Raw genomic sequence first — 23,170 nt, 5'->3', positions numbered from 1 at the left:
GGCGGGCTACGGTGTTAATCAATGGTTTAGGATTGGGTCTGGTTTGAGAAGCACACATTGTGTTAGTGCTCTGTTACTTGTGAAAATAGACAGCATGTGCTTCATCTTACATTAGTCTCTGCATCTGCAGTATATGGTTCGCCAAGTCACTCACCAGTAGATAGGCATCAACTGTGTTCGCAAGCAAAGCCACCCGACAGAAGGAACATAACAACTAGCATTCATAGACTGTTACACTTTCACTATCTAGATATATCTGTCATGTATTTTCGAGCTGGAAAACCATTTTTCTATATGTACCAAACAAATCTTTCCTTAGTTTCTTTAAATTTATACTGTATCTTCAGGCATTTAATAATCCCTGAGAATAATATGCTTCATTACATCATATTCAAAATTATTGTTGGATTGATGTGAGAAAACACTGAGTACCCTGGCACAAAGTGACACTGTCATTCAAATGGCCTCTTCATTTTTGAGCCACTACTAACCAGCTAATAATTCAATTGTCCGGTTAAAACTATAAATATCCTCTGTGGATTTGTTTCTCTGCTAGTTCATGAACGCAGCAATGTTCTTTCTTCTTTTTGTCTGTGTCATGTGGCAACTTTTTCTCCTTCTTCATTGGTCTCAAACATCTGGTGTTCCATCTCTTCCTGCAATCTGCATTCCTTTCATTCTTGCTCTTCTTCCTGTTTGTACTGCTTTCATATTCGCTCTTGCTTTAATTGAAAGTCATGCACTTTTAGGTGAGGCTATTTTGTTTGTTTTCTCTATGATCACTATTCTGGCTAACTCAAGCTCATCATAATTGATTTGGACATTTTGTTGAATCTCACTTTCTCTGTTCAATGCACTTTTAAATTTTGAACATTGTGAAATGCTTTTGTCATCAGCGCAGTTCAGTATTTCAGGTAACAGCCACGAACTGGTACAAATATGAGATGTTTTTTTAATATTATGTTGGATATGGTGGTGCTAGTCACTATGGCATGTTGTCTGAGTATCTTACGTTTAGAGATCATAGAATTATTACAGCACAGAAGGAGGTTATTCTGCCTATTTCACTGGTTCTCCTTATGAGCAATTTACCTCGTACCTCTTCTACCCGTAGCCCTGCTCATTCTTCCTTTTCAGATAACAATCTAATGCCCTCTTGAATGTCTGGATTGAACCTGCCTCCACCATACTCCCAGGCAGTGCATTCCACGCCCTAACCTTGAAAAAGTTTTTTCTTACCTCCCCATTGCTTCTTTTGCCAATGACCTTAAATATGCTCAAAAGAAGGTCATACGGACTTGAAAAGTCAACTCTGTTTTTCTCTCCACAGATGCTGTCAGACCTGATGAGTTTTTCCAGCATTTTCTGTTTTTCTACTTTAAACCTGTGCCCTTTTGTTCTCAATTATTCCATCAATGGGAACAGTTTCTCCATATCTACTCTGTCCTAACCCCTCATGATTTTGAATGCCTCTATCAAATCTCCGCTCAGCCTTCTCTTCTCCAAGGAAAACAGTCCCAATTTCTCAAATCTATCTACATAACGAAGTTTCTCATCCCTGGGACCATTCTTATGAATCTTTTCAGCATTCTCTCTAATGCCTTCACATCCTTCCTAAACTGTGGGTGCCCAGAACAGGACACAATACTCCAGTTGAGGCCCAACCAGTGTTCTTTTCTGTATTCATTCATGGGATGTGGGCGTCGCTGGCTAGGCCAGCATTTATTGCCATCCTTAATTGCCCTTGAGAAGGTGGTGGTGAGCTGCCTTCTAGAGCTGCTGCAGTCCACGTAGTGTAGGTACACCCACAGTGCTGTTAGGGAAGGAAAGGTGATCAATTTCCAAGTCCAGGATGGTGAGTGGCTTGGAGGGGAACATCCAGGCAGCGGTGTTCCCAAGTATCTGCTGCCCTTGTCCTTCTTGATGGTAGTTGTCGTGGGTTTGGAAGGTGCTGTCTAAGGATGCTGTCTAAGGAGGCATGGTGAGTTCCTGCTGTGCATCTTGTAAACGGTACACACTGCTGTCACTGTGTGATAGTGTAGAGGGATTGAATGTTTGTGGATGGCTTGTCAATTAAGCAGGCTGCTTTGTCCTGGATGATGTCAAGCTTCTTACAAGTTCTAAACAAGCTTAGCATAACTTCCTTGTTTTTATACTCTATGCCCCCTTTAATAGAGCCAGGATGCCAAAAGCTTTATTAACTGGTCTCTCAACCTGTCCTGCCAATGATTTATACACATACACACCCAGCTCCCTTTGCTCCTGCACCCCATTTAGAATTGTACCCTTTATTTTATCATGTCTCTTCACGTTCTTCCTACCAAAATGAATCACGTCACACTCTGCATTAGATTTCATCTGCCAGTTAAGCACCCAATCCATCAAACTGTCCATGTCCTTCTGAATTTCTACACTATCCTCTTCACAGTGCTTCCAAGTTTCGTATCATCCACAAATTTTGAAATTGTATGCCAAGGCCTAGGTCATTAATACATACCAGAAGGACCATGGGTCCAAACACCAACCCTGGGGAATTCCACTACAGCCTTCCTCTAGTCTGAAAAACATCCATTAACCGCTATACTCTGTTTTCTGTCACTCAGCCAATTTCGTTTCTATATTGTTATTCCCTTTTATTCCACGAGCTATTACTTTGCCCACAAGTCTGTTGTGCAGCACTTTATCAAATTCCTTCTGGAGGTCCATGTACACTACATCAACAGTGTTACCCTAATCAACCTTTTTATGTTGTTACAGTCACAGCAGATGTTACTGCTGAGCAAGCCAGACCCCAGAATGAAGTCTGTCCCACTGATCATAAATCTTTACTTTCCATTGTGAAAACAAGGAGGAAGAGCTACTGACCTTCAGTAACACCTTTAGGATTCTAACAATTAAAAGATTTATTAAAAAGAAAAAAAATTAAGTACACAGGATTAAAGTTACACAGTTTAAACAACCTTAGAGGATAACCCCCAAAAAAACCTACTCCGTCAAAAGTACACAATTAAACTACCTTTTGGCAACAACTGCCTTATAGATTTTTAACCATAAAAATCCAGTAATATTACCCAAGTCAAGGAATTGCTGTCACATTCATAAAGGTATACCTCACAACTTCTCAAACACTTCCACCCTGATGTGGAATTCCAAAAGGGGTTCAGAAACAAACTGTTTCCTAAAACATAGACTTTCCTGGCTTAACACGGGTGGCTGCCTCCAATTGAAAACTTTCTCAGCTTCCCAGCATCTCATACAAAGGAGCTGGTCTTCAGGGCTTTCCACCACATCCCACAGCTAAACATCCATTTTCTTAAATATCTTTTTCCCCTTTTCATCTTAGATTCCTTGTCCTCAAACTTCTTTGAAGCTCCGATTCTCCAAATATAAAAAATTTCCGTGTTTTCTATTTTGCCTCTACTTTCAGGTCAATAAAATTAAAATACCTTCCACTGTTTACTCATGAAGCCTTTGTAAGATGCATACACACACACACACGCACAATTTCTTTACCTATACAGAATACCAACATAATCCAAAAAAATTTTTTTTAAGTATCTTTCATCACACTGTAACCTCATGAAACAACTCCAGCAAGTTAGTTAAACACGATTTGCCCTTAACAAATCCGTGCTGGCTTTTCTTAATTAACCCACATTTACCAAAGTGACTATTAATTTTGTCCCCAAATTATCATTTCTAGAAGCTTCCTCACTGCTGAGGTTAAACTGACTGGCCTGTAGTTGCTAGCTTATCCTTAGACCCTTTTTTGAACAGGGGTGTAACATTTGCAATTCTCCAGTCCAGATGTACCATGCTGCTCAATATCTAACCATACAATAGCGTAACACAGGATGTAACGGTACCATGTGTTATCTGAACTAGACAATCAGGTCTTTCACATGTGCGTGCACCTATCCCACATGAATCTTTCGAAAGATGGGCCAAGAAAACAATTGGTTATGATAAAATCAGATACAAACTGTTATGCTGTTTAATTCAAATAAGTGAACATACGGACCACAGTTATGATTGGACTCATGCAATCGATACAACTTGTCTTTGTATAACAATGCAAAATAATGAACATACTATGCTTCCCCTCCTTGCTCGAGTGGAACAAAATGGGCAAAAATATTGCCTCATATCTTGCCACTTGCACCAGTGTGTGTGTGTGCGCCCCATACCATTAGTTGCTTCCTGTGTAGCGTTCTTGTTGGATAAGGGTGCTTGGTTTGGCACCATCCAGGCATCACACTGCCTAACCAGCAATGAGGAGACAATGAGGAGACCAGCGCACCCCAACTTTGCCCACAACCTGAAGAGGCCAGTGTACCACAACCCCAGGAATCTGGGAGTAGTGAGGCGCTCAGCGCACCCCAGCTCCAGGAAGCCGGGAGCAGCAACGCCCCAGAGGGGGAGAGGATTGGAGAAGCTTCTCCAACAGAGGACATTTCAAACCCCGCTCTCTGCACGGACCCCCAGATGCCACCTGAGCAGAACACCGCCAATGGGGAGGTTCAGGATGCTTTCCTCAGCCCATCCAAAGTGAAGCAATTTGAGCACACTATGGGCATGAAGGAACTCTCAGAGACAACAGGTTTGGTAAGAGACTAACTGCTTTAAAATGGGTGTAAAGATTGTATCCATAAATGTGCGTAGCATTAAATCTACTACGCGATGTGTTGCGACCTTGGACGACCTTGCCAAGGTCAAAGCTGACCTGTTGTTTCTGCAGGAATGTGCGATACCGCACCTCAGCTCCTACAGGCAATGGTCACGATGGTGGTCCCATGGGCCATCGATCCGGTCGGGGGAAAACGACTCTCGTTCCTCCGGCCTGGGTATTCTGCTGCGGGAAGGCAACTTCACCGTCTCCCAGGTTAAAGAGGTGGTGGGCGGACACCTCCTCGTAGCAGACATAATGTACAAGAATGCTCCACTCCGGTTGATTAACGTCTACGCCCCGTCACAAGGAGCTGAGCGGCTGGAGGTTTTTCAGCAGCTCCCACTGCTGCTGGTGACCTCCAGGCCGGTCATTCTGGGCGGTGACTTCAACTGCATCATCGATGCGGCTGGACGATCCGGCAGGGCCGATGGCAGATTGGACGCTACGTCCAGATCCCTGATGGAAACAGTAAAGGATGCCAAGCTGCACGACGTCTTCAGCAACCCTGCAGACGGAGCGCAGCGTAGATACACCTGGTCGCGGCCTGACGGGTCCATCCGTTTCAGGATAGATTTCCTGTTTGTGTCCCGTGCATTCGCAGTCAGATCCATCAACGTCAAGCCGGTGTTCTTCTCTGACCACTGCCTCCTACTGGCTGATTGTCACTTACAGGAAGACCAGAGGGTTGGCAGGGGGGTTTGGAAGCTAAACATGCAACTGCTGACCCCAGAGAACATTGAGGAGCTCAAGAGGGATTACAAAGGTTGGAGAACCGTGAAACCCCACTTTGAGTCACTGACACACTGGTGGGAAGCGATCAAGGGAAACATAAGAGGTTTTTCATCCTCAAAGGCACCCAGAAAGCTAGAAAGGAACAGAGGGAAATGTCCCGACTCCAGGAAAACATGCAGAATCTGCTCCGGCTGCAGTCTATGGGGGTCGATGTCAAGGAGGAACTCCAAGAGGTGAAGAGCCAGCAAGCCTCGCTCTTTGCCTCAGAGGCCTCCAAGATCATCTTCCATTCCAGAGTCCGCTCCGTGGAGCAGGATGAGACGTGCTCACGTTTCTTCTTCCAAAAGGTACACAGAGAGAGCTCTGTGATTAGCAGCCTGAAGGAAGAAGACGGCTCAGTAAAGTCATCACAGTCTGACATTTTGAGGATCAGCAAATCCTTTTATGCCGGATTGTATGACGTGAAGCCCACAGACAGCACGGCCTCCCACTCCTTCCTGTCCTCTATCACGGAGGTCTTAGATGACAGAACACGGGAGAGCCTGGACAAAGCGCTAACTCCTGACGAACTGACTAAGGCCCTTGAGTCCTTCAAGAAGAGTAAAACTCCCGGAAGCGACGGCTTGCCGGCGGAGTTGTATTCGGCTCTGTGGGACTGGATTGGCCCAGACCTGCTAGAAGTGTACGAGAGTATGCTCCTGGCCGGTAGTATGTCAGAATCCATGAGGAAAGGCATTATCATCCTCATCTACAAGCACAAGGGGGAAAGGGAGGAAATTAGAAATTGGTGACCCATTTCACTGTTGAATGTGGACTATAAGATTCTGTCCAAGCTCATCGCCAATCGGGTCAAATCCGCTCTGGAATTGGTGATCCAACCTGACCAGACCTGCACTGTGCCGGACAGAAAGATCTCTGACAGCCTTGTGCTGCTCAGGGATACGATTGCCTATGTACAGGACAGGGGTGTAGATACCTGCCTCATCCACCTGGATCAGGAGAAGGCCTTTGACAGAATATCGCACACCTACATGGTGGATGTGCTCTCCAAAATGGGGTTTGGGGAGGGAATTTGCAATTGGATCCAACTGCCCTACACTAACATCAATAGTGCAGTCTCTATCAATGGGTGGGAATCAGATAGCTTTCCTATTAAATCTGGAGTCAGGCAGGGCTGCCCTCTCTCACCTGTTCTTTTCATGTGTTGCATAGAACCCTTTGCTGAGTCCATCAGGAAGGATCCGGGCATAAGAGGAGTGACGATCCCAGGCAGTGGAGGCACTCAGGTCAAAGCCTCCCTGTACATGGACGATGTCGCCGTCTGCTCGGATCCGCTGTCAGTGCGCAGACTGATCCACATCTGCGACCAGTTTGAACTGGCCTCGGGAGCCAAGGTAAATCGTGGGAAGAGCGAGGCCATGTTCTTTGGGAACTGGGCTGACTGATCGTTTGTCCCCTTCACTGTCAGGGCTGACGGCCTGAAGTTGCTGGGGATATAGTTCGGAGGGACCGGGGCACACGTTAGAAACTGGAAGGAGCGAGTGTCTATGGTGAAAAGGAAACTGGGCATGTGGGAGCGACGCTCCCTCTCCATTGCGGGTAAGAACCTGGTCATCAGGTGTGAGGCACTCTCGCTGTTGCTGTACGTGGCGCAGGTCTGGCCCATTCCACACTCCTGTGTGGTGGCGATCACCCGAGCCATCTTCCGCTTTATCTGGAGGTCGAAAATGGATCGTGTCCGCAGGGACACGATGTACAAGCCTCTAGATAAAGGGGGAAAAAACGTGCCCAACATCGCCCTCATACTGATGGCCACCTTTGTGTGCGGCTGCATCAAGCGGTGCATAGGCTCTCAGTACGCAAACACTAAGTGTCACTACATGCTGAGGTTCTACCTGTCCCCGGTGTTGCGAAGGATGGGTCTGGCCACGCTGCCGCAGAACGCTCCAAGTAGTTGGACCGTGCCATACCACCTGTCCCTCGTGGGAAAATTTATGCAGAGAAACACCTTTGACCACAAGTCCATCAGGCAGTGGTCAGCACGTAACGTCTTAAAGGCCCTGAGGGAAAAGGAGATGGTGGATCCTGTGGGATGGTTCCTTGAGCAGACTGACAAAGTCATTTGGCAGAACGCCTCATCACCAGAACTTTCCAACAAACACCAAGATGTAGCTTGGCTGGTGGTGAGAAAGGCCCTCCCTGTAAGATCCTTCTTACACGCCAGGAGTCTCACCCCCTCTGCACGTTGCCCTCGAGGTGACTGTGGTGGGGAAGAGACCGTTGTTCACCTCCTTGTATATTGTGCCTTTGCAAAGAAAGTCTGGAGAGAGATGCAGTAGTTTCTGTCAAGGTTCGTCCCGAGCAGTTCTGTGACACAGGACTCTGTGCTCTACGGGCTGTTCCCAGGGACACTCACCGAGACAAACATCAACTGCAGCTGGAGGATCATCAACTCGGTAAAAGATGCTCTTTGGTCTGCCCAAAACTTGTTGGTCTTCCAGTGCAAAGAGTTGTCCCCGACCAAGTGTTGCAGACTGGCACAGTCCAAGGTCCAGGACTACGTGCTGAGGGTCACAGTTAAGCTTGGGGCAGCCGCCGCAAAGACGCAATGGGGAAGGGTCGCTGCCTAAGACCTTTCTGCCATAGTGCACCGAGGGGCTGGGAACTGTAAAGAGCCCCTTGGATGTACAGCTCAAAATGAATGTCTGCCAATGATTGTAATATTCATTGTCTGTACTGATACACCTTGTGATTCATGTTGTAAAAGTTGAACCTGATTGTAATGGTGATTTTGAAATGGTTCGAAATGTTGTTGAAGATTTATGAATAAAGTATATTTTTGCAAAAAAAATCACACTGCCTAACCAGCTGATGTGTTGCTAGGATTCCAAATTTGGGCAACACATGTTCAGGCAGCCTCTCTGTTGTTTACTCCAGTAAAAACAAGTGTGAAGCTGCAAGATGGGCCCTCCAATACAGTCATTTAAAGAGCCAGAACCCTAAATGCAGTTAAATTAATTTCTTGGAACTATTCCTCTTACAAAGTATCTGGAAGTGCTCTGGAGTATTTTTGAAGGTGTTTTGGTGTGTTGCTGGGTTTGCCAGAGAGGGCCAGAGGAATAAGTTAGCTGACTGCACAAAGGCTGCAACAGGGAGAAGAGTCTGCAGCGTCAGTCCGCCTGGATCTGCATCGTCAGTCCCTCTGGGTTTGCAGGGTCAGTCCCTCTGGGTCTGCAGGGTCAGTCCCTCTGGATCTACATCGTCAGTCCCTCTGGGTCTGCGGCGTCAGTCCCTCTGGGTCAGCGGCGTCAGTCCCTCTGGGTCTGCGGCGTCAGTCCCTCTGGGTCAGCGGCGTCAGTCCCTCTGGGTCTGCAGGGTCAGTCCCTCTGGGTCTGCTGGGTCAGTCCCTCTGGGTCTGCGGCGTCAGTCCCTCTGGGTCAGCGGCGTCAGTCCCTCTGGGTCTGCTGGGTCAGTCCCTCTGGGTCTGCGGCGTCAGTCTCTCTGGGTCTGCGGCGTCAGTCCCTCTGGGTCTGCAGGGTCAGTCCCTCTGGGTCTGCAGGGTCAGTCCCTCTGGGTCTGTGATGTCAGTCCCTCTGGGTCTGCGATGTCAGTCCCTCTGGGTCTGCAGGGTCAGTCCCTCTGGGTCTGCTGGGTCAGTCCCTCTGGGTCTGTGGCGTCAGTCCCTCTGGGTCTGCTGGGTCAGTCCCTCTGGGTCTGCAATGTCAGTCCCTCTGGGTCTGCGATCTCAGTCCCTCTGGGTCTGCAGGGTCAGTCACTCTGGGTCTGTGATGTCAGTCCCTCTGGGTCAGCGGCGTCAGTCCCTCTGGGTCAGCGGCGTCAGTCCCTCTGGGTCAGTGACGTCAGTCCCCCTGGATCTGCAGCGTCAGTCCCCCTGGATCTGCAGTGTCAGTCCCCTTGGATCTGCAGCGTCAGTCCCCCTGGATCTGCAGCGTCAGTCCCTCTGGGTCAGCAGCGTCAGTCCCCCTGGATCTGCAGCATCAGTCCCCCTGGATCTGCGGCGTCAGTCCCCCTGGGTCTGCAGCGTCAGTCCCTCTGGGTCTGCAGCATGACAAAGAGATAGCAAAGAGGCTGCAGAAAGAGAAAATGCCATGCCATGCATTCTGCCAAATTGGACCCAGATTCCCTCCCTGTTCCTTGACAGCAACAGGAGACTGGCACACAGCCAACATGCCCTGCATCTGGATGTACATGCCCATTCAGCACTCTCCTGTCTGCTGCCTATTGAGGTCATCGTCTGCAGCAATACTTGCTTGCGACCTTTCCCTCGAGCAACCTGGCAAATGACTATCCTTTCTACCCCTCGCCTGGCTGCACATGCCCGCTGCTGATCCCCTGCTGATCCCAACCCTATCCTAGACTTCAAAGTATGTGTAGTGCCAATATCTGAGCTGGTGGCTGCTGAATGTCAGAAAAAGATGACAGGGCTTCTTCATTAGTATTGCACTGTTGCTCTCCTTCCTCCTCCTGGGATTTAACATAGCTGTGCAGGCTGCAGTTCTTGGGTGGTTGAAAGGAGGAGCTCACAAGTGGAAGGATAATGCGAGGGAGGGGAGATGAGATGAGAAGCAAGAGGTCCATGTTTTACACTGAGTTGCAGCTTGCTCATCGTTCCATTTAACAGGATGAGGGTAGGCTGAGTGTCACAAAGCGCCATATGGCAAGAAAATGCTGTCATCTTCTATATTCTGAGTGACACTCATGCCATGGTCACCATTGGAGCCAGGCCCATGATTTGGACAACAAGCACCTCTGTAGAGCTGAAGAGGTGAAGGCATCCTTGTCCTCTGCCAGTTCTGCTCTGCTGCCTTTTCAATTGTGTGCCACCTTGTCCTGCCAGAGAAAAGGCAGAATGGAAAGTCAGTGCTCATGTAGCAATGTGTTTGGCTAATGTAAAACAAAAACAGAATTACCTGAAAAAACTCAGCAGGTCTGGCAGCATCGGCAGAGAAGAAAAGTGTTGACGTTTCGAGTCCTCATGACCCTTCAACAGAACTAGGTGAATCCAAGGAGAGGGGTGAAATATAAGCTGGTTTAAGGTTGTTGGTGGGGTGGGGGGGAGAGAAGTGGAGGGGGGTGGTGTGGTTGTAGGGACAAGCAAGCAGTGATAGGAGCAGATAATCAAAAGATGTCACAAACAAAAGAACAAAAGAACACAGAGGTGTTGAAGGTACTGATATTATCTAAACGAATGTGCTAATTAAGAATGGATGGTAGGGCACTCAAGGTACAGCTCTAGTGGGGGTGGGGTGGAAAGGCTAGCAGGGCATAAAAGATTCAAAAATAATAGAAATAGGTGGGAAAAGAAAAATCTATATAAATTATTGGAAGAAACAAAAGAAAGGGGGAAGAAACGGAAAGGGGGTGGGGATGGAGGAGGAAGCTCAAGATCTGAAGTTGTTGAATTCAATATTCAGTCCGGAAGGCTGTAAAGTGCCTAGTCGGAAGATGATGTGCTGTTCCTCCAGTTTGCGTTGAGCTTCACTGGAACAATGCAGCAAGCCAAGGATAGACATGTGGGCAAGAGAGCAGGGTGGAGTGTTAAAATGGCAAGCGACAGGGAGGTTTGGGTCATTCTTGTGGACAGACCGCAGGTGTTCTGCAAAGCGGTCGCCCAGTTTACGTTTGGTCTCTCCAATGTAGAGGAGACCGCATTGGGAGCAACGAATGCAGTAGACCAAGTTGGGGGAAATGCAAGTGAAATGCTGCTTCACTTGAAAGGAGCGTTTGGGCCCTTGGACGGTGAGGAGAGAGGAAGTGAAGGGGCAGGTGTTGCATCTTTTGCTTGGGCATGGGGAGGAGCCATAGGTAGGGGTTGAGGAGTAAGGGGTGATGGAGGAGTGGACAAGGGTGTCCCGGAGGGAACGATTCCTACGGAATGCCTCCAGGGGTGGTGAAGGGAAGATGTATTTGGTGGTGGCATCATGCTGAAGTTGGCGGAAATGGCGGTGGATGATCCTTTGAATGCGGAGGCTGGTGGGGTGATAAGTGAGGACAAGGGGGACCCTATCATGTTTCTCCGCCATTTCTGCAAACTCCATCATGATGCCACCACCAAACACATCTTCCCATCACCACCCCCATCGGCATTCCTTAGGGATCGTTCCCTCCGGGACACCCTGGTCCACTCCTCCATCACCCCCTACTCCTCAATCCCCACCTTTGGCACCTCCCCATGCCCACGCAAAAGATGCAACACCTGCCCCTTCACTTCTTCTCTCCTCACCGTCCAAGGACTCAAACACTCCTTTCAAGTGAAGCAGCATTTCACTTGCATTTCCCCCAACTTAGTCTACTGCATTCGTTGCTGCCAATGCGGTCTCCTCTACGTTGGAGAGACCAAACGTAAACTGGGCGACCGCTTTGCAGAACACCTGCGGTCTGTCCACAAGAATGACCCAAACCTCCCTGTCGCTTGCCATTTTAACACTCCACCCTGCTCTCTTGCCCACATGTCTGTCCTTGGCTTGCTGCATTGTTCCAGTGAAGCTCAATGCAAACTGGAGGAACAGCACATCATCTTCCGACTAGGCACTTTACAGCCTTCCGGACTGAATATTGAATTCAACAACTTTAGATCTTGAACTCCCTCCTCCATCCCTACCCACTTTCCGTTTCTTCCCCCTTCCTTTTGTTTTTTCCAATAATTTATATAGATTTTTCTTTTCCCACCTATTTCCATTATTTTAAAATCTTTTATGCCCTGCTAGCCTTTCCACCCCACCCCCACTAGAGCTGTACCTTGAGTGCCCTACCATCCATTCTTAATTAGCACATTCGTTTAGATAATATCAGTACCTTCAACACCTCTGTGTTCTTTTGTTCTTTTGTCTGTGACATATTTTGAATATCTGCTCCCAACACTGCTTGCTTGTCCCTACAACCACACCACCTCCCTCCATTTCTCTCCCCCCAACCACACCCCCCTCCACCCCCCCCAACCTTAAACCAGCTTATATTTCACCCCTCTCCTTGGATTCACCTAGTTCTGCTGAAGGGTCATGAAGACATGAAACGTCAACTCTTTTCTTCTCCGCTGATGCTGCCAGACCTGCTGAGTTTTTTCCAGGTAATTCTGTTTTTGTTTTGGATTTCCAGCCTCCAGTTTTTTGTTTTTATCTCTTTGTTTGGCTAATGTGCCTGTCTTAGCTGAATGGATGGAGTTATGTGGAAGCAGCGAGAGGTGGGTGTGAGGCTGGCAGCACTGATTGGTATGTGAGTGTGAGGTTAAGTATCTGGATGTCAGGTGCAAGTCCTGCATAAAGGAAGTGCTGCTGAGTGAGTGATGGGGGTTTGGTGCATTGAGCAACTTGAGCAGCTGGTGTTATGGTAGATTGAAAATGTCTTGTGACTATCAATTCATTGGGCAGAATTTTACGTCCTATGAGCAGGTGAGCACCTGACCCGATTGGGCGTAAAATCACCCTCAATGATGTCAGGTGAGCGTCCCGATGTCATCGCACACACACGATATTTCAGTTAGCATGGGAGTTGGCAGCACGCCCACCAACAATTAAGAGGCCTAGTATGGCCATTAATCAATTAATTAACTATTTTTCGCTGCCCATCCAACCTTACAGTTGCCGGGCGGGCAAAGCGGCCTGGCAGCCTTTGGATTTTTGAGGAAACCTCATCCAAGGGTGGGATGAGGTTTCCAATAATAATTTTTAAAAAAACACTTGGGGCAGAATTTTCACGTCGGCGAGTGGTGGTGGGGGGTGGGGGGGGGGTGGGGGCCGGCTTTCCGACATGTAAAATGGCGCCCGGTGACATCGGCCAGAACTCCCACTTAAATTTTCAGGTAGGCGGGGGTGCAGCAGAATCAGCTGTGTGCCCGCTGACCTGTCAATGGCCAATTGAGGCCATTGACAAAGTCATTAAAATCATTAATGGACCTGTCCTTCGTGGGCTGGCCAGAGCCCCGGCGGGAATTAGAAAAAGCTCGAAACCTCATCCACGAGCAGGATGAGGTTTCATTTAGGTTTTTAAAAATTTTATTAAAGTTTTTTAAAAATTATGGACATGTCCCAACTCATGTGACAGTGTCACATGAAGGTGCATGTTGGGAATTTTCTTTTTTTTAAAAATATTTTTGACAGAACAGCCATTCTCCCTGAGGCAGCACTTTGCCTCAGGGAGGTGAGTTCGCTCTTTCATGCACATGCGCAAAAAAGCTCACTCTAGGGTTTATTGAACCCCTCCCCCCCCGCCCACACAGGGAGTGCATAGCACTTCCGTGTGGACGTCACGCTGGGCGGGCCTTAATTGGCTTGCCCACATAAAATGGCACCGCACCCCCAATTGGGGGCACTGATTAGAGGCACGCCTGTGCGCACCCGCAATTCAACTTCACCCCCGACAGTGGGGAGAATCCTGCTCTTGGGCAGAACTTTTATCATCAACATGTTTAGGTGAGTGATGCTTACGTGTGGAAATTTTTTCTGGGATTCTTAAATTTTATTTAAGGGTTTAAAATTTTCAGCTCTCTAAGGCAGCTCTCTGCCTTCAGGGAGCTTTCATTATGCACTCCCCCACACCTACCCAGGCTTCAGCGCTTGCTCTCCTTCCGCCCACACCCCGACAGTGCTGAGCTTTTTAGCTCGCGTTTCAGTCTGGCTGGCCATTAATTGGCAGCCAGCGTGAAATCGCAGTTGGAAGCCAATCGCGGGCAGTAAGCCGTTTCCCAGCTGCACCCAGGCCCACCCGCCGCACCCTCCCGATGATCTCAAAATCCTGCCCACTGATATTGCCCACCACATTACAATGTTAGACTTCGAGGCACAGCTGCCAAGTCGTCAGGCTCAGCCTTCAGGAGTGGAACTTGCTGGCCATTTGCTCTCATTCCATTCTGAGAGTGGATCTTGAGCGTCTCCTGGCACCCCCTGGATGACCATCAGGCCTCTCCTGCTGCCCTCACCACTAAAGCATCCGGCACCATAACCACCACTCTGGAACCCTCAATCTGCTCTAGCATTTACTTTGCAATAATTTACATTGGATCAATACTTTTGTGCAGCTTTCCTTTAACATCCATCTACCTTTAAGAAAACAGACTGACTGTACCGCATGATTAGCAAGCAACACTGCCGGGGGCCCCTACTGAGCACAAGGCTGCAGCCAGCTTAGAGGACAGGGAAGCATTGCTGGGACAGTCCTGGCCATGCTACAATCATGCAGATTTGGTGGATATATGAAAATTGCATGGTCACCACCTTGATTTGTATGAGTGCAGAGAGGTCACGAATTGCAATCCTGCTGACCAAAAATTTGGGGAAACGCAACTTCTAGCTGAATTTATTTTGAAAACTTGACGCAACAATCTAATTCTTTTCCAAATTCTTTTCATAGAAGAACAGTCAGAAGATCCTGAAGCATGACAGTGGGTTTTTTGAAGAAATGAGGCTGGAAAAGACAAGCTGAGATGAGAGAGAAACTATGGAGTAACATGGGATCAGGACTGCTATGGATGGGAGGGCAAGGTGAGATGAAAAAAGGGAATGTATTGGCAGACGCAGTTACATATGTGGTGTAAATTTTGTTGTCAAAGAATCCCTTTCAAGGTCAGGCGGAGGGGATGGCGAACAGGAGATTGAGAGAACAGCTGATTACAAAGAAGAGGAGCCTTAGGCTTTAATGTCCTCCAGGGTGGTCCTGGAGTAGAAAGCATTTTGACTGTGGAGAGTGAGGTCTCTTAAAAGCTAACATGATTGAGTCAGAGCTAATGACGAATAAATAGACTTGCTGTGCTCACCTGGTTCATTCAAGTTTATGGCCTCTGACATGGTGGAATGAGAGTTAGCATTCCAGCTGTGTGTAAGCAAGTGGAGACAGTGAATGATTTGATAAGAAAAATGGCATAAAAGGTGGAGGCAATGCAGCAACAGCAGCGGAGGTGTGCTGATGGATGGATGGATGTCCAGAGGTGAGAGAACTGAGAGTGAGGACAATATTAGACAGCTATGATGCTACGTCCTAGATGAATAGCTTTCAGGAAGGGTAATAAATCTATAATGTTTAAAGCTTTACTCTTGCAAAAAGATACCTCTCATTTTCAGTGATTGTAGTAGCAATGGTGTGCCCTCCAGTGCATCAGTTAGCCAACTTTTAAACTTTTTGGCAAAGTATCTAGCACTCTGAAGATGTTGGACAGAAAAGTCACCTAGAAAATCGCGAAGAAGAATTTCTTCTATAATCTGTTAACACAGTAAATGTGCACAGTAAATAATGGTTAAACTAGGCTTTATCATGTCAATTAAAAACTTTGAAGCATATCATCCCAGATAATTTTTATACTCTTTTACATAAACCAAGCAATATCATTAAGGGGCAAAAATATTAAAAGAAATAACTACAGAAGACCACAGCCTTTAAATATTTCAGTAAATGCACACTCTCATGTTACATTTTGCTGCTAGGATAATCATTCAAACTGTCATGAGAAATGAACTGAGGAGCAGACACAAATAAAATTAACACAAATTTGGAGTGAGTTCAACTATTAATTAAAAATAAACAAGAGGAGCAGTAGTGTGAAGCAACAGCATACTCTAGCATGGGAGAATTATAGCTCACAACCAATCTTTGATCTTAAGGTGCCATTACTGGAGGCACTGGTGAAAGGTAAGATGTTTCCTCCTCAGAGGAATGGAGGAAAAATCGCAGTTACCATTGTCTATTTTCTTACACCTCCCAGTGATCATCAGCAACAAAGAGAGCAGCAGGTCTCCAAGAGCCTTCACTGGGGAATGACATGTGCTGTGTGCAAGAACACTTGAACATGGTTTATGTCTGTGATTTTCAAATGGAATTGTGGGATGCATCGAAATGGAGCAGAGGTGGTTCACACCTCATCTGTATTGGCAGAGGTGCGAGCGCAGATCATCCCTCATGTCTGTCAGCCATGAATGGCACAGCAACATATTTGGGTTTTTTAAAAAAGTCAGAAGTTCTTTACTTTTTTGATAAGCTTTCAAATGATTTCAATGCTGGAAGTAAACACTGAACATTTGAATAAAACTTTAATATGTGCTTTCGTAAAAATATTCCTCATCTTAATACAACTTGCGCATGTGCGTTGTAATTATTATTCTACTGATTTCACAAGGCTGTACGGGTTGGGGGGGGTGGGGGTTGCAGGGGTGGGGGGCACGGGGGCTGGTGGAGGGGGGTGGGGTGTCTCACATCTATAGTTCAATATTTGGATGTGTGCTTCAACAAGACATTCAAGGATCATGTTGATGCCCAATGGAATAGATGGATGGTCGATGTAGAAAAAATAGAGTGGCAATAGGCATGTTACTCCACTTGATATTTTGTGTGGTTTTTGTCATCAAATCCTGGGATGCTTTTAGTGCATAAACTGTAATCAGTTCATTCAAAAGATGCAGAATATCCAATGGATAGAGAGGGGAGATGATTTGTTGATTCTGGAATTGAAAGAGCCAAATCTGATCCAGAGTTGGATCCTTACGGTGATGCCACAGCCAAAGTGACTCAGAAAGAATTTGATGAACTCTTTGCTTTGGTTTTTACAATATTTTGATTGTGCTTAAAGGTATACTTGCAAAATTAATTAATTCAATAAAATGTGTCACATTGATTTAACTTGAATCAGCAGAGTTTTTTGTTACATTTCAAAATGGCAACTATCTACACCAACATCAGAGGTTCACATTTTATACTTGGCACACAAGTCAACCCCTGTTCTCGTAAGGACTTTGAGGCTTCAGTGGTCGATTTATACATTGTGATCAATGGTATGTTTAATATATTACCTGCAGGCAGCTCTCAATGTTATTGTTCTGCCAGTAAGCATTTTTAATTACCTTGTACAGCTGTGCATCATAAGAGCAGAAAAGCTGGCATATATCTGGGAAGGATGTATTGATGGCATCATATGTGAATGACTCCCAGAACAACGAAAGGAGATTTCTGACCTACAGTAATATATAATTATATATATATCATAATGAGAGCATTCTAATTTGAAAATCATTTTCATTCAGGCAAACTGCATCTATGCAAATTTCACACACTGTGGGATGACATCACAATTTAGTATATACTATTTGGACATCTGCTAAAATAGCACTGCAGGACATTAGCTTGTTACTCAGTCTACAGTTTGGTACAAACACATTGATTATTGTTTAGAAAAACAGTACAGAGGTTTTGCCCTGGTTGGAACTTGCTTGAGAATACTGCTTAACATGCTCAATGGTGCTAAGTTATCACCTCTTTCTGTAAAACAAATAATGCTTGATACATTGATTTAGCATTGGTCTCTACCAATGATTATGATTCACAAATAATAACAATTTGTATTTATATTTCATCAGTCACATGTAAAAATACATCTGAATGCTTTCGAAAAAGGAGGAAAAGGTAATGGGCAGAAACGTCCCAGATTTGCACTAAGTGCAGTAGCGGGCGGGTAAAACAATATTTTACCCGACGGCCGCAACGGTGACTTTTCATGTTGTATTGTCCCAATCTCACAGCAATTATTATGCATTCCTGGCATTTCAATGGCGGGCAGGCTCCGATTCGCCCGCCATGTCGTCACCTAGCTGCTTCATCATGCCGGGTGCCACATTTAAAGCACAGCTGTGCGCACAACTCTCAGTGCTTCCAGCCCAGGACTGCTGCAAATAAGACATGGTTCCAAAAGGCAAGAGGACTACAGCCCTTGAGTGCCTTTTGGACACCGTGGAGGCCCGCTGTGATATTGTCTACACCCACTCTGACCACAGAAGGGGCAGCTACATTACCGCTCCAGCTGGGTAGGCGATGGCAATGCTGATCAGTGCCAATGTTGCATAGAAAAGATTGGCCATCCAATGCAGATAGAAGATGAATGATCTCATCTTTGCAGCCAGGGAATGGCAACCATCTTATCACTCTAAACTCACACACTCAAGCCCATCACACATTCACTGGCATCTCACTCACTGCCAGCTCAAGAGACATCACCACCTGTTCTCACACACATACACTCACATCTCCATCTGGCCTCATCTCCTCAGCCCTCACCATCTTGAGGCCACTTGCACAGATCAACATGTGCCTCCACACACACCCTGGGAAACCCCCCTTCCCCAGTACAGCCCTTGCCCTGCAGCCGCTTCCCTTGCCTAAGGCCACTTCTCCCCCTTCGCCAAGCAAAACCTTGCCCTGCAGCCATTGAAAAGCCACCCATATATGGCCAATCTGGTAGGTAGAGACCTGCTCATGAGCCCCTCCTAAAAGTGATGTGATGCTGTCTATGAAGCCTGGCGCTGATGACTGTAAGTGCTGCCCAAAGCAAGGTAGGCAAATAAACCTTGAAGTCCCAAGCGAATGCAGCCTGCCAAGTGAATGCCTTATATATGCTATTGTGAAATACGTCAGCGGGAGGGCGGACGGGGGTGGGGGGGATGAGTCCAGCGGGCTGGCCTAATAGTAATATGCAGATGCATTACAATGAGGTTCCCATTACAATGGCGGCAAATACAGCCCGCCAGCAGCAGGCTGAGCAGATGATCACAAACTGGTATTTTGCCATATTGTCTGCTCATGCCACCGAACATGCCTGACACCAGTGGGCACGGAAAATCCTGGTCAATGTTGGACACTGAGTAAGAGAAAAAGAAAGAATGCTATAACTAAGATAGAGTACTGCAGACAAGGCCAAAGAGAAAGACTTGAGGAGGGTTTTTGAAAAGAAGTAAGAAATTCATTGTGAATTAGCCTTGTAACATATGGGGCAGAAATTTCGCCCTGTTGGGGGGAGTTGTGCTGAGTCAGGCGCAAACCCAATCGGCGCCCCCGATCGGGTGCGCGCTGTCATTTTACGTGGGTGAGTCAGTTAAGGCCTGCCCATTGTGACGTGCACCCGGAAACGCAGAGGGCTCCCCATACAGGCGGAGGGGGGGGTGGGGTGGATCCCATGATTGGTTCCCTGTGCTCTTTTGCGCATGCGCACGGAAAAGTGCAGAGATCTCCCTGAGACACGGAGGAAATTTGTTTCAGTGTTAAACTTTTAAATAAAGGATTTTTAAGCTTTTAACACATGTCCCCTCATGTGACACTATCACATGAGCTGGGACATGTCAAAGAATAAATGTATAAATTTTTATTAGATTTTAAAACAGTTCATGAAACCTCATCCTGCCCATGGATGAGGTTTCATGTTTTTTCTGAAGGCTGCCTGGGCTCTTCGCCTTAAGGTTGGACGGGCAGCTCATTAAATTGAGTTACTTAGGTTTTAAATGGCCTTAATAGGCCTTTGACAGTTCAGCGGGCGCACATCTGAATCGGCTGCATGCCCGCCAAACTGAAAATCTAAATGTCGGAACACCAGCCCGATGTCACCGCACATAATTTTATGCCTCGGCGAGCAGACCCCCCACCCCTGCTCACCGACGGGAAGATGCTGCCCTTGCTGTCTCCAGAAAGTATACTAGTCCTAAGATGAATTATGTCCAACATTATTATGCAACATTTATTGCAGCAGTTGTGTGATTCATGTTTTCTTTTTATTTGTTCTCAGGGTTCTGGTGCCAATGGCAAGGCCTCATTTATTGTCCATCCCTAATTGCTGTGAGAAGGTGGCGGTGGGCCTCCTCCTCGAGTGATTGCAGTTATGTGATGGTGTTCTCACGATAGTGTTAGGCAGAAAATTCCAAGGTATTAAGCCAATTACTATGAAGGGATGGGTGACATATGACAAAAGCACAATGGTGTGTGACTTGGAGGGAACTTCAAAATTATGACGTTTCTATAGCATTGCTGCTTCCACCTTTCTTATTAGTGTGAGTCACCAGGTAAGGGTTGCAGTTGAAATCCACTTCGCAGGGTAGATGAGGCCTTGCTTTTATATTGTCACACTCTCCAGCACTGCACTGAAATGTCAACCTAGATTATGGGCAAAATTTTTCCCTCGTTGGGCGGGCGCTCGTCCGACCCGAACAGAAGTGAAATAGAGTGCAAGGATGTCGAGCGAGGGTCCCAATGTCATTGCACAGTCTCGCGATCTTTCAGTCAGCAGGCGTGTGCGAGAGGTGGCAGCGCGGCCACCGACAATTGAGAGGCCTATTAAGACCCTTAATCAATTAATTAAATTGAATTTTTCGCTGCCTGTCCAACCGTTTCGTTGGCAGGCGGGCAAAAACCTCATCCACGGGCAGGATGAGGTTTTGATCAGTGACAAAGGAACCAATAAAACTTTCTAAAACTCATATTTTACATGTCCCTCTTCATGTGACGGAGTCACATGTGGGGATATGTTTTCCTTATTTTTAAATCATTTATTCATCATGTTAAAAATAGGCAGCTCTGTGCCTTCAGGGAGCTTTCAGTGAGCGCACCCCCATGCATGCGCACACTTCAGCACTCGCCCTTCTCCCGTCCCCACCCCTGCAGCACCCAGTGCACCTATCACACTGGCTGACCTACAAAAGGGAGGACGAGGCAACCATGGCTGACAAGGGAAGTCAGGGACAGCATAAAAGCTAAAGAGAAAGCATACAATCCGGCGAAGAGCAGTGGGAAACCAGGAGATTGGGAAGCCTACAAAGACCAACAGAGGACAACTAAAAAAGAAATAAGGAGGGAGAAGATTAAATATGATGGTAAACTAGCCAGTAATATAAAAGAAGATTGCAGGAGATTTTTTAGATATATAAAGGGTAAGGGAGAGGCAAAAGTGATCATTGGGCCATTGGAAAATGATGCTGGAGAAGTAGTAGTGGGGAACAAAGAAATGACGGAGGAACTGAATAGGTACTTTACGTCAGCCTTCACAGTGGATGACACGAGTGACATCCCCAAAGTTCAAGATAGTCTGGGGGGGGCAGAGGTGAGTATGGTGGCCATTACCAAGGAGAAGGTGCTAGGAAAACTGAAAGGTCTGAAGGTGGATTACACCCCAGAGTTCTGAAGGAGATAGCTGAAGAGATAGTGGAGGCATTAGTGATGATCTTTCAGGAATCACTGGAGTCAGGGAGGGTCCCAGAGGACTGGAAAATCACTAATGTAACCCTTCTGTTTAAGAAGGGAGTGAGGCAAAAGATGGGAAATTACAGGCCGATTAGCCTGACCTCGGTCATTGGTAAGATTTTAGAGTCCATTATTAAGGATGAGATTTCGGAATACTTGGAAGTGCATGGTAAAATAGGGCAAAGTCAGCATGGTTTCATCAAGGGGAGGTCATGCCTGACAAATTTGTTAGAATTCTTTGAGGAGATAACGAATAGGTTAGACAAAGGAGAGCCAGTGGATGTTATCTACTTGGACTTCCAGAAGGCCTTTGACAAGGTGCTGCACAGAAGGCTGCTCAGTAAGATAAGACCCCATGGTGTTAGAGGCAAGGTATTAGCATGGATAGAAGATTGGCTGTCTGCAGGAGGCAGAGAGTGGGGATAAGGGGGTCCTTCTCAGGATGGCGGCCGGTGCCTAGTGGAGTTCCGCAGAGGTCAGTGTTGGGACCATAACTTTTCACTTTATATATTAATGATCTAGATGAAGAAACTGAGGGCATCCTGGCTAAGTTTGTAGATGATACAAAGATAGGTGGCGGGACAGGTAGTATTGAGGAGGTGGGGAGGCTGCAGAAGGATTTGGACAGGTTAGGAGATGAGGAGAAACTTCTTTAGTCAGAGAGTGGTGAATCTATGGAATTCATTGCCACAGAAGGCTGTGGAGGCCGGGTCATTGAGTGTATTTAAGACAGAGATAGATAGGTTCTTGATTGGTAGGGGGATCAAAGGTGAGAAGGCGGGAGAATGGGGTTGAGAAACTTATCAGCCATAATTGAATGGTGGAGCAGACTCAATGGGCCGAATGGCGTAATTTCTGCTCCTGTGTCTTATGGTCTTATGGACCGTTAATTGGCCAGCCAATGCGAAATTGTGGTTGGAGCCCAACGAAGGAAAGGTTCTGTCCTGTGTATTTAACTCTGGAATTGGGCTTCTATCCACAACTAATTGACTGAGAGGCAAGAGCCTCTGAACCAAGGCTGATGCTAATTAATAAAAAGCTAATTAATATTTTATTACATGATTTTTAAATAATTGTTATTTTCATAATCAGTAGGATGTAAATCCTACTTATGCCTGAACTGTCATTCATACCTAGAGGGAGTCAGAGAGTCATAGGCCGGAATTTTACCAGGCCTTTGGGTGACAGGCTGGGAGGCAGGAAGCATGTCAAATTTACATGGGAAGACCTGGGTGGTGGGGGTGGCACGTCTGATATCGTCCCACTGCCATGCCATTTTGTCAGTGGCGGGAAAGGTGACAGACTGGCTGCCCGTTGAGAGCCCAACTGATTGGGGGGCCTGCAGCTGAGAGGGAAGGCTGTCCATTGAAACTTGGCCACCTCCCTGCGGGCTCCATAGTGCAGGGGGGGCCTCCTTTTTGGGCACTCCATGGTCCACAGAGGGGCCATCCCAGCAGCAATAGCCATCCCTCGGCAGCAGCGTCCCACAACTCCCCCCAATCACCCAGAACTGCCTGCCTGGTCCTGGCATCCCCCAACTCCATTTACCCTTCTTCGAGGGTGCCTCGGCCTTTGAGGTCTTCTCTCTTTGCAGCTGCAACCTCAGCAATGGCCACTGCTAGTTGATGCTGCCTGAGCTGCCAGCCTCTGGTTAACTGCCAAGAATGTGCCTCCTCAGACCGTACTGCCAGCCGAAGAGTGGTCACCCTTTGCTTTCAACTCTGGCTTGTTTGGCTCATCAAGTCCATGCTGGGTCCCTGTAGAGCAATCCAG

The 23,170-nt window shown here is 46.9% G+C and overlaps 1 protein-coding gene across 1 annotated transcript in view; it reads right to left on the bottom strand.

Annotated features, from left to right (window-relative positions):
• The window catches only part of LOC121283897 (DNA-binding protein RFX8-like), a 136,161-nt gene that overhangs the window by 35,983 nt on the left and 77,008 nt on the right, over positions 1–23,170 (bottom strand). The window contains exons 10-11 of the mRNA XM_041198700.1: positions 17,245–17,355; positions 15,462–15,612 (exon numbers count right to left, since the gene is read on the bottom strand). Coding sequence (XP_041054634.1) covers positions 15,462–15,612; positions 17,245–17,355 — 262 coding nt within the window. The remainder of the gene's footprint in view (positions 1–15,461; positions 15,613–17,244; positions 17,356–23,170) is intronic.

This window comes from Carcharodon carcharias, chromosome 11, assembly GCF_017639515.1.
Source record: "Carcharodon carcharias isolate sCarCar2 chromosome 11, sCarCar2.pri, whole genome shotgun sequence".
Taxonomy (NCBI): Eukaryota; Metazoa; Chordata; class Chondrichthyes; order Lamniformes; family Lamnidae; genus Carcharodon; species Carcharodon carcharias.
Note: the sequence above shows the minus strand (reverse complement) of the source record. Positions and strands in the feature narration are given on the sequence as shown.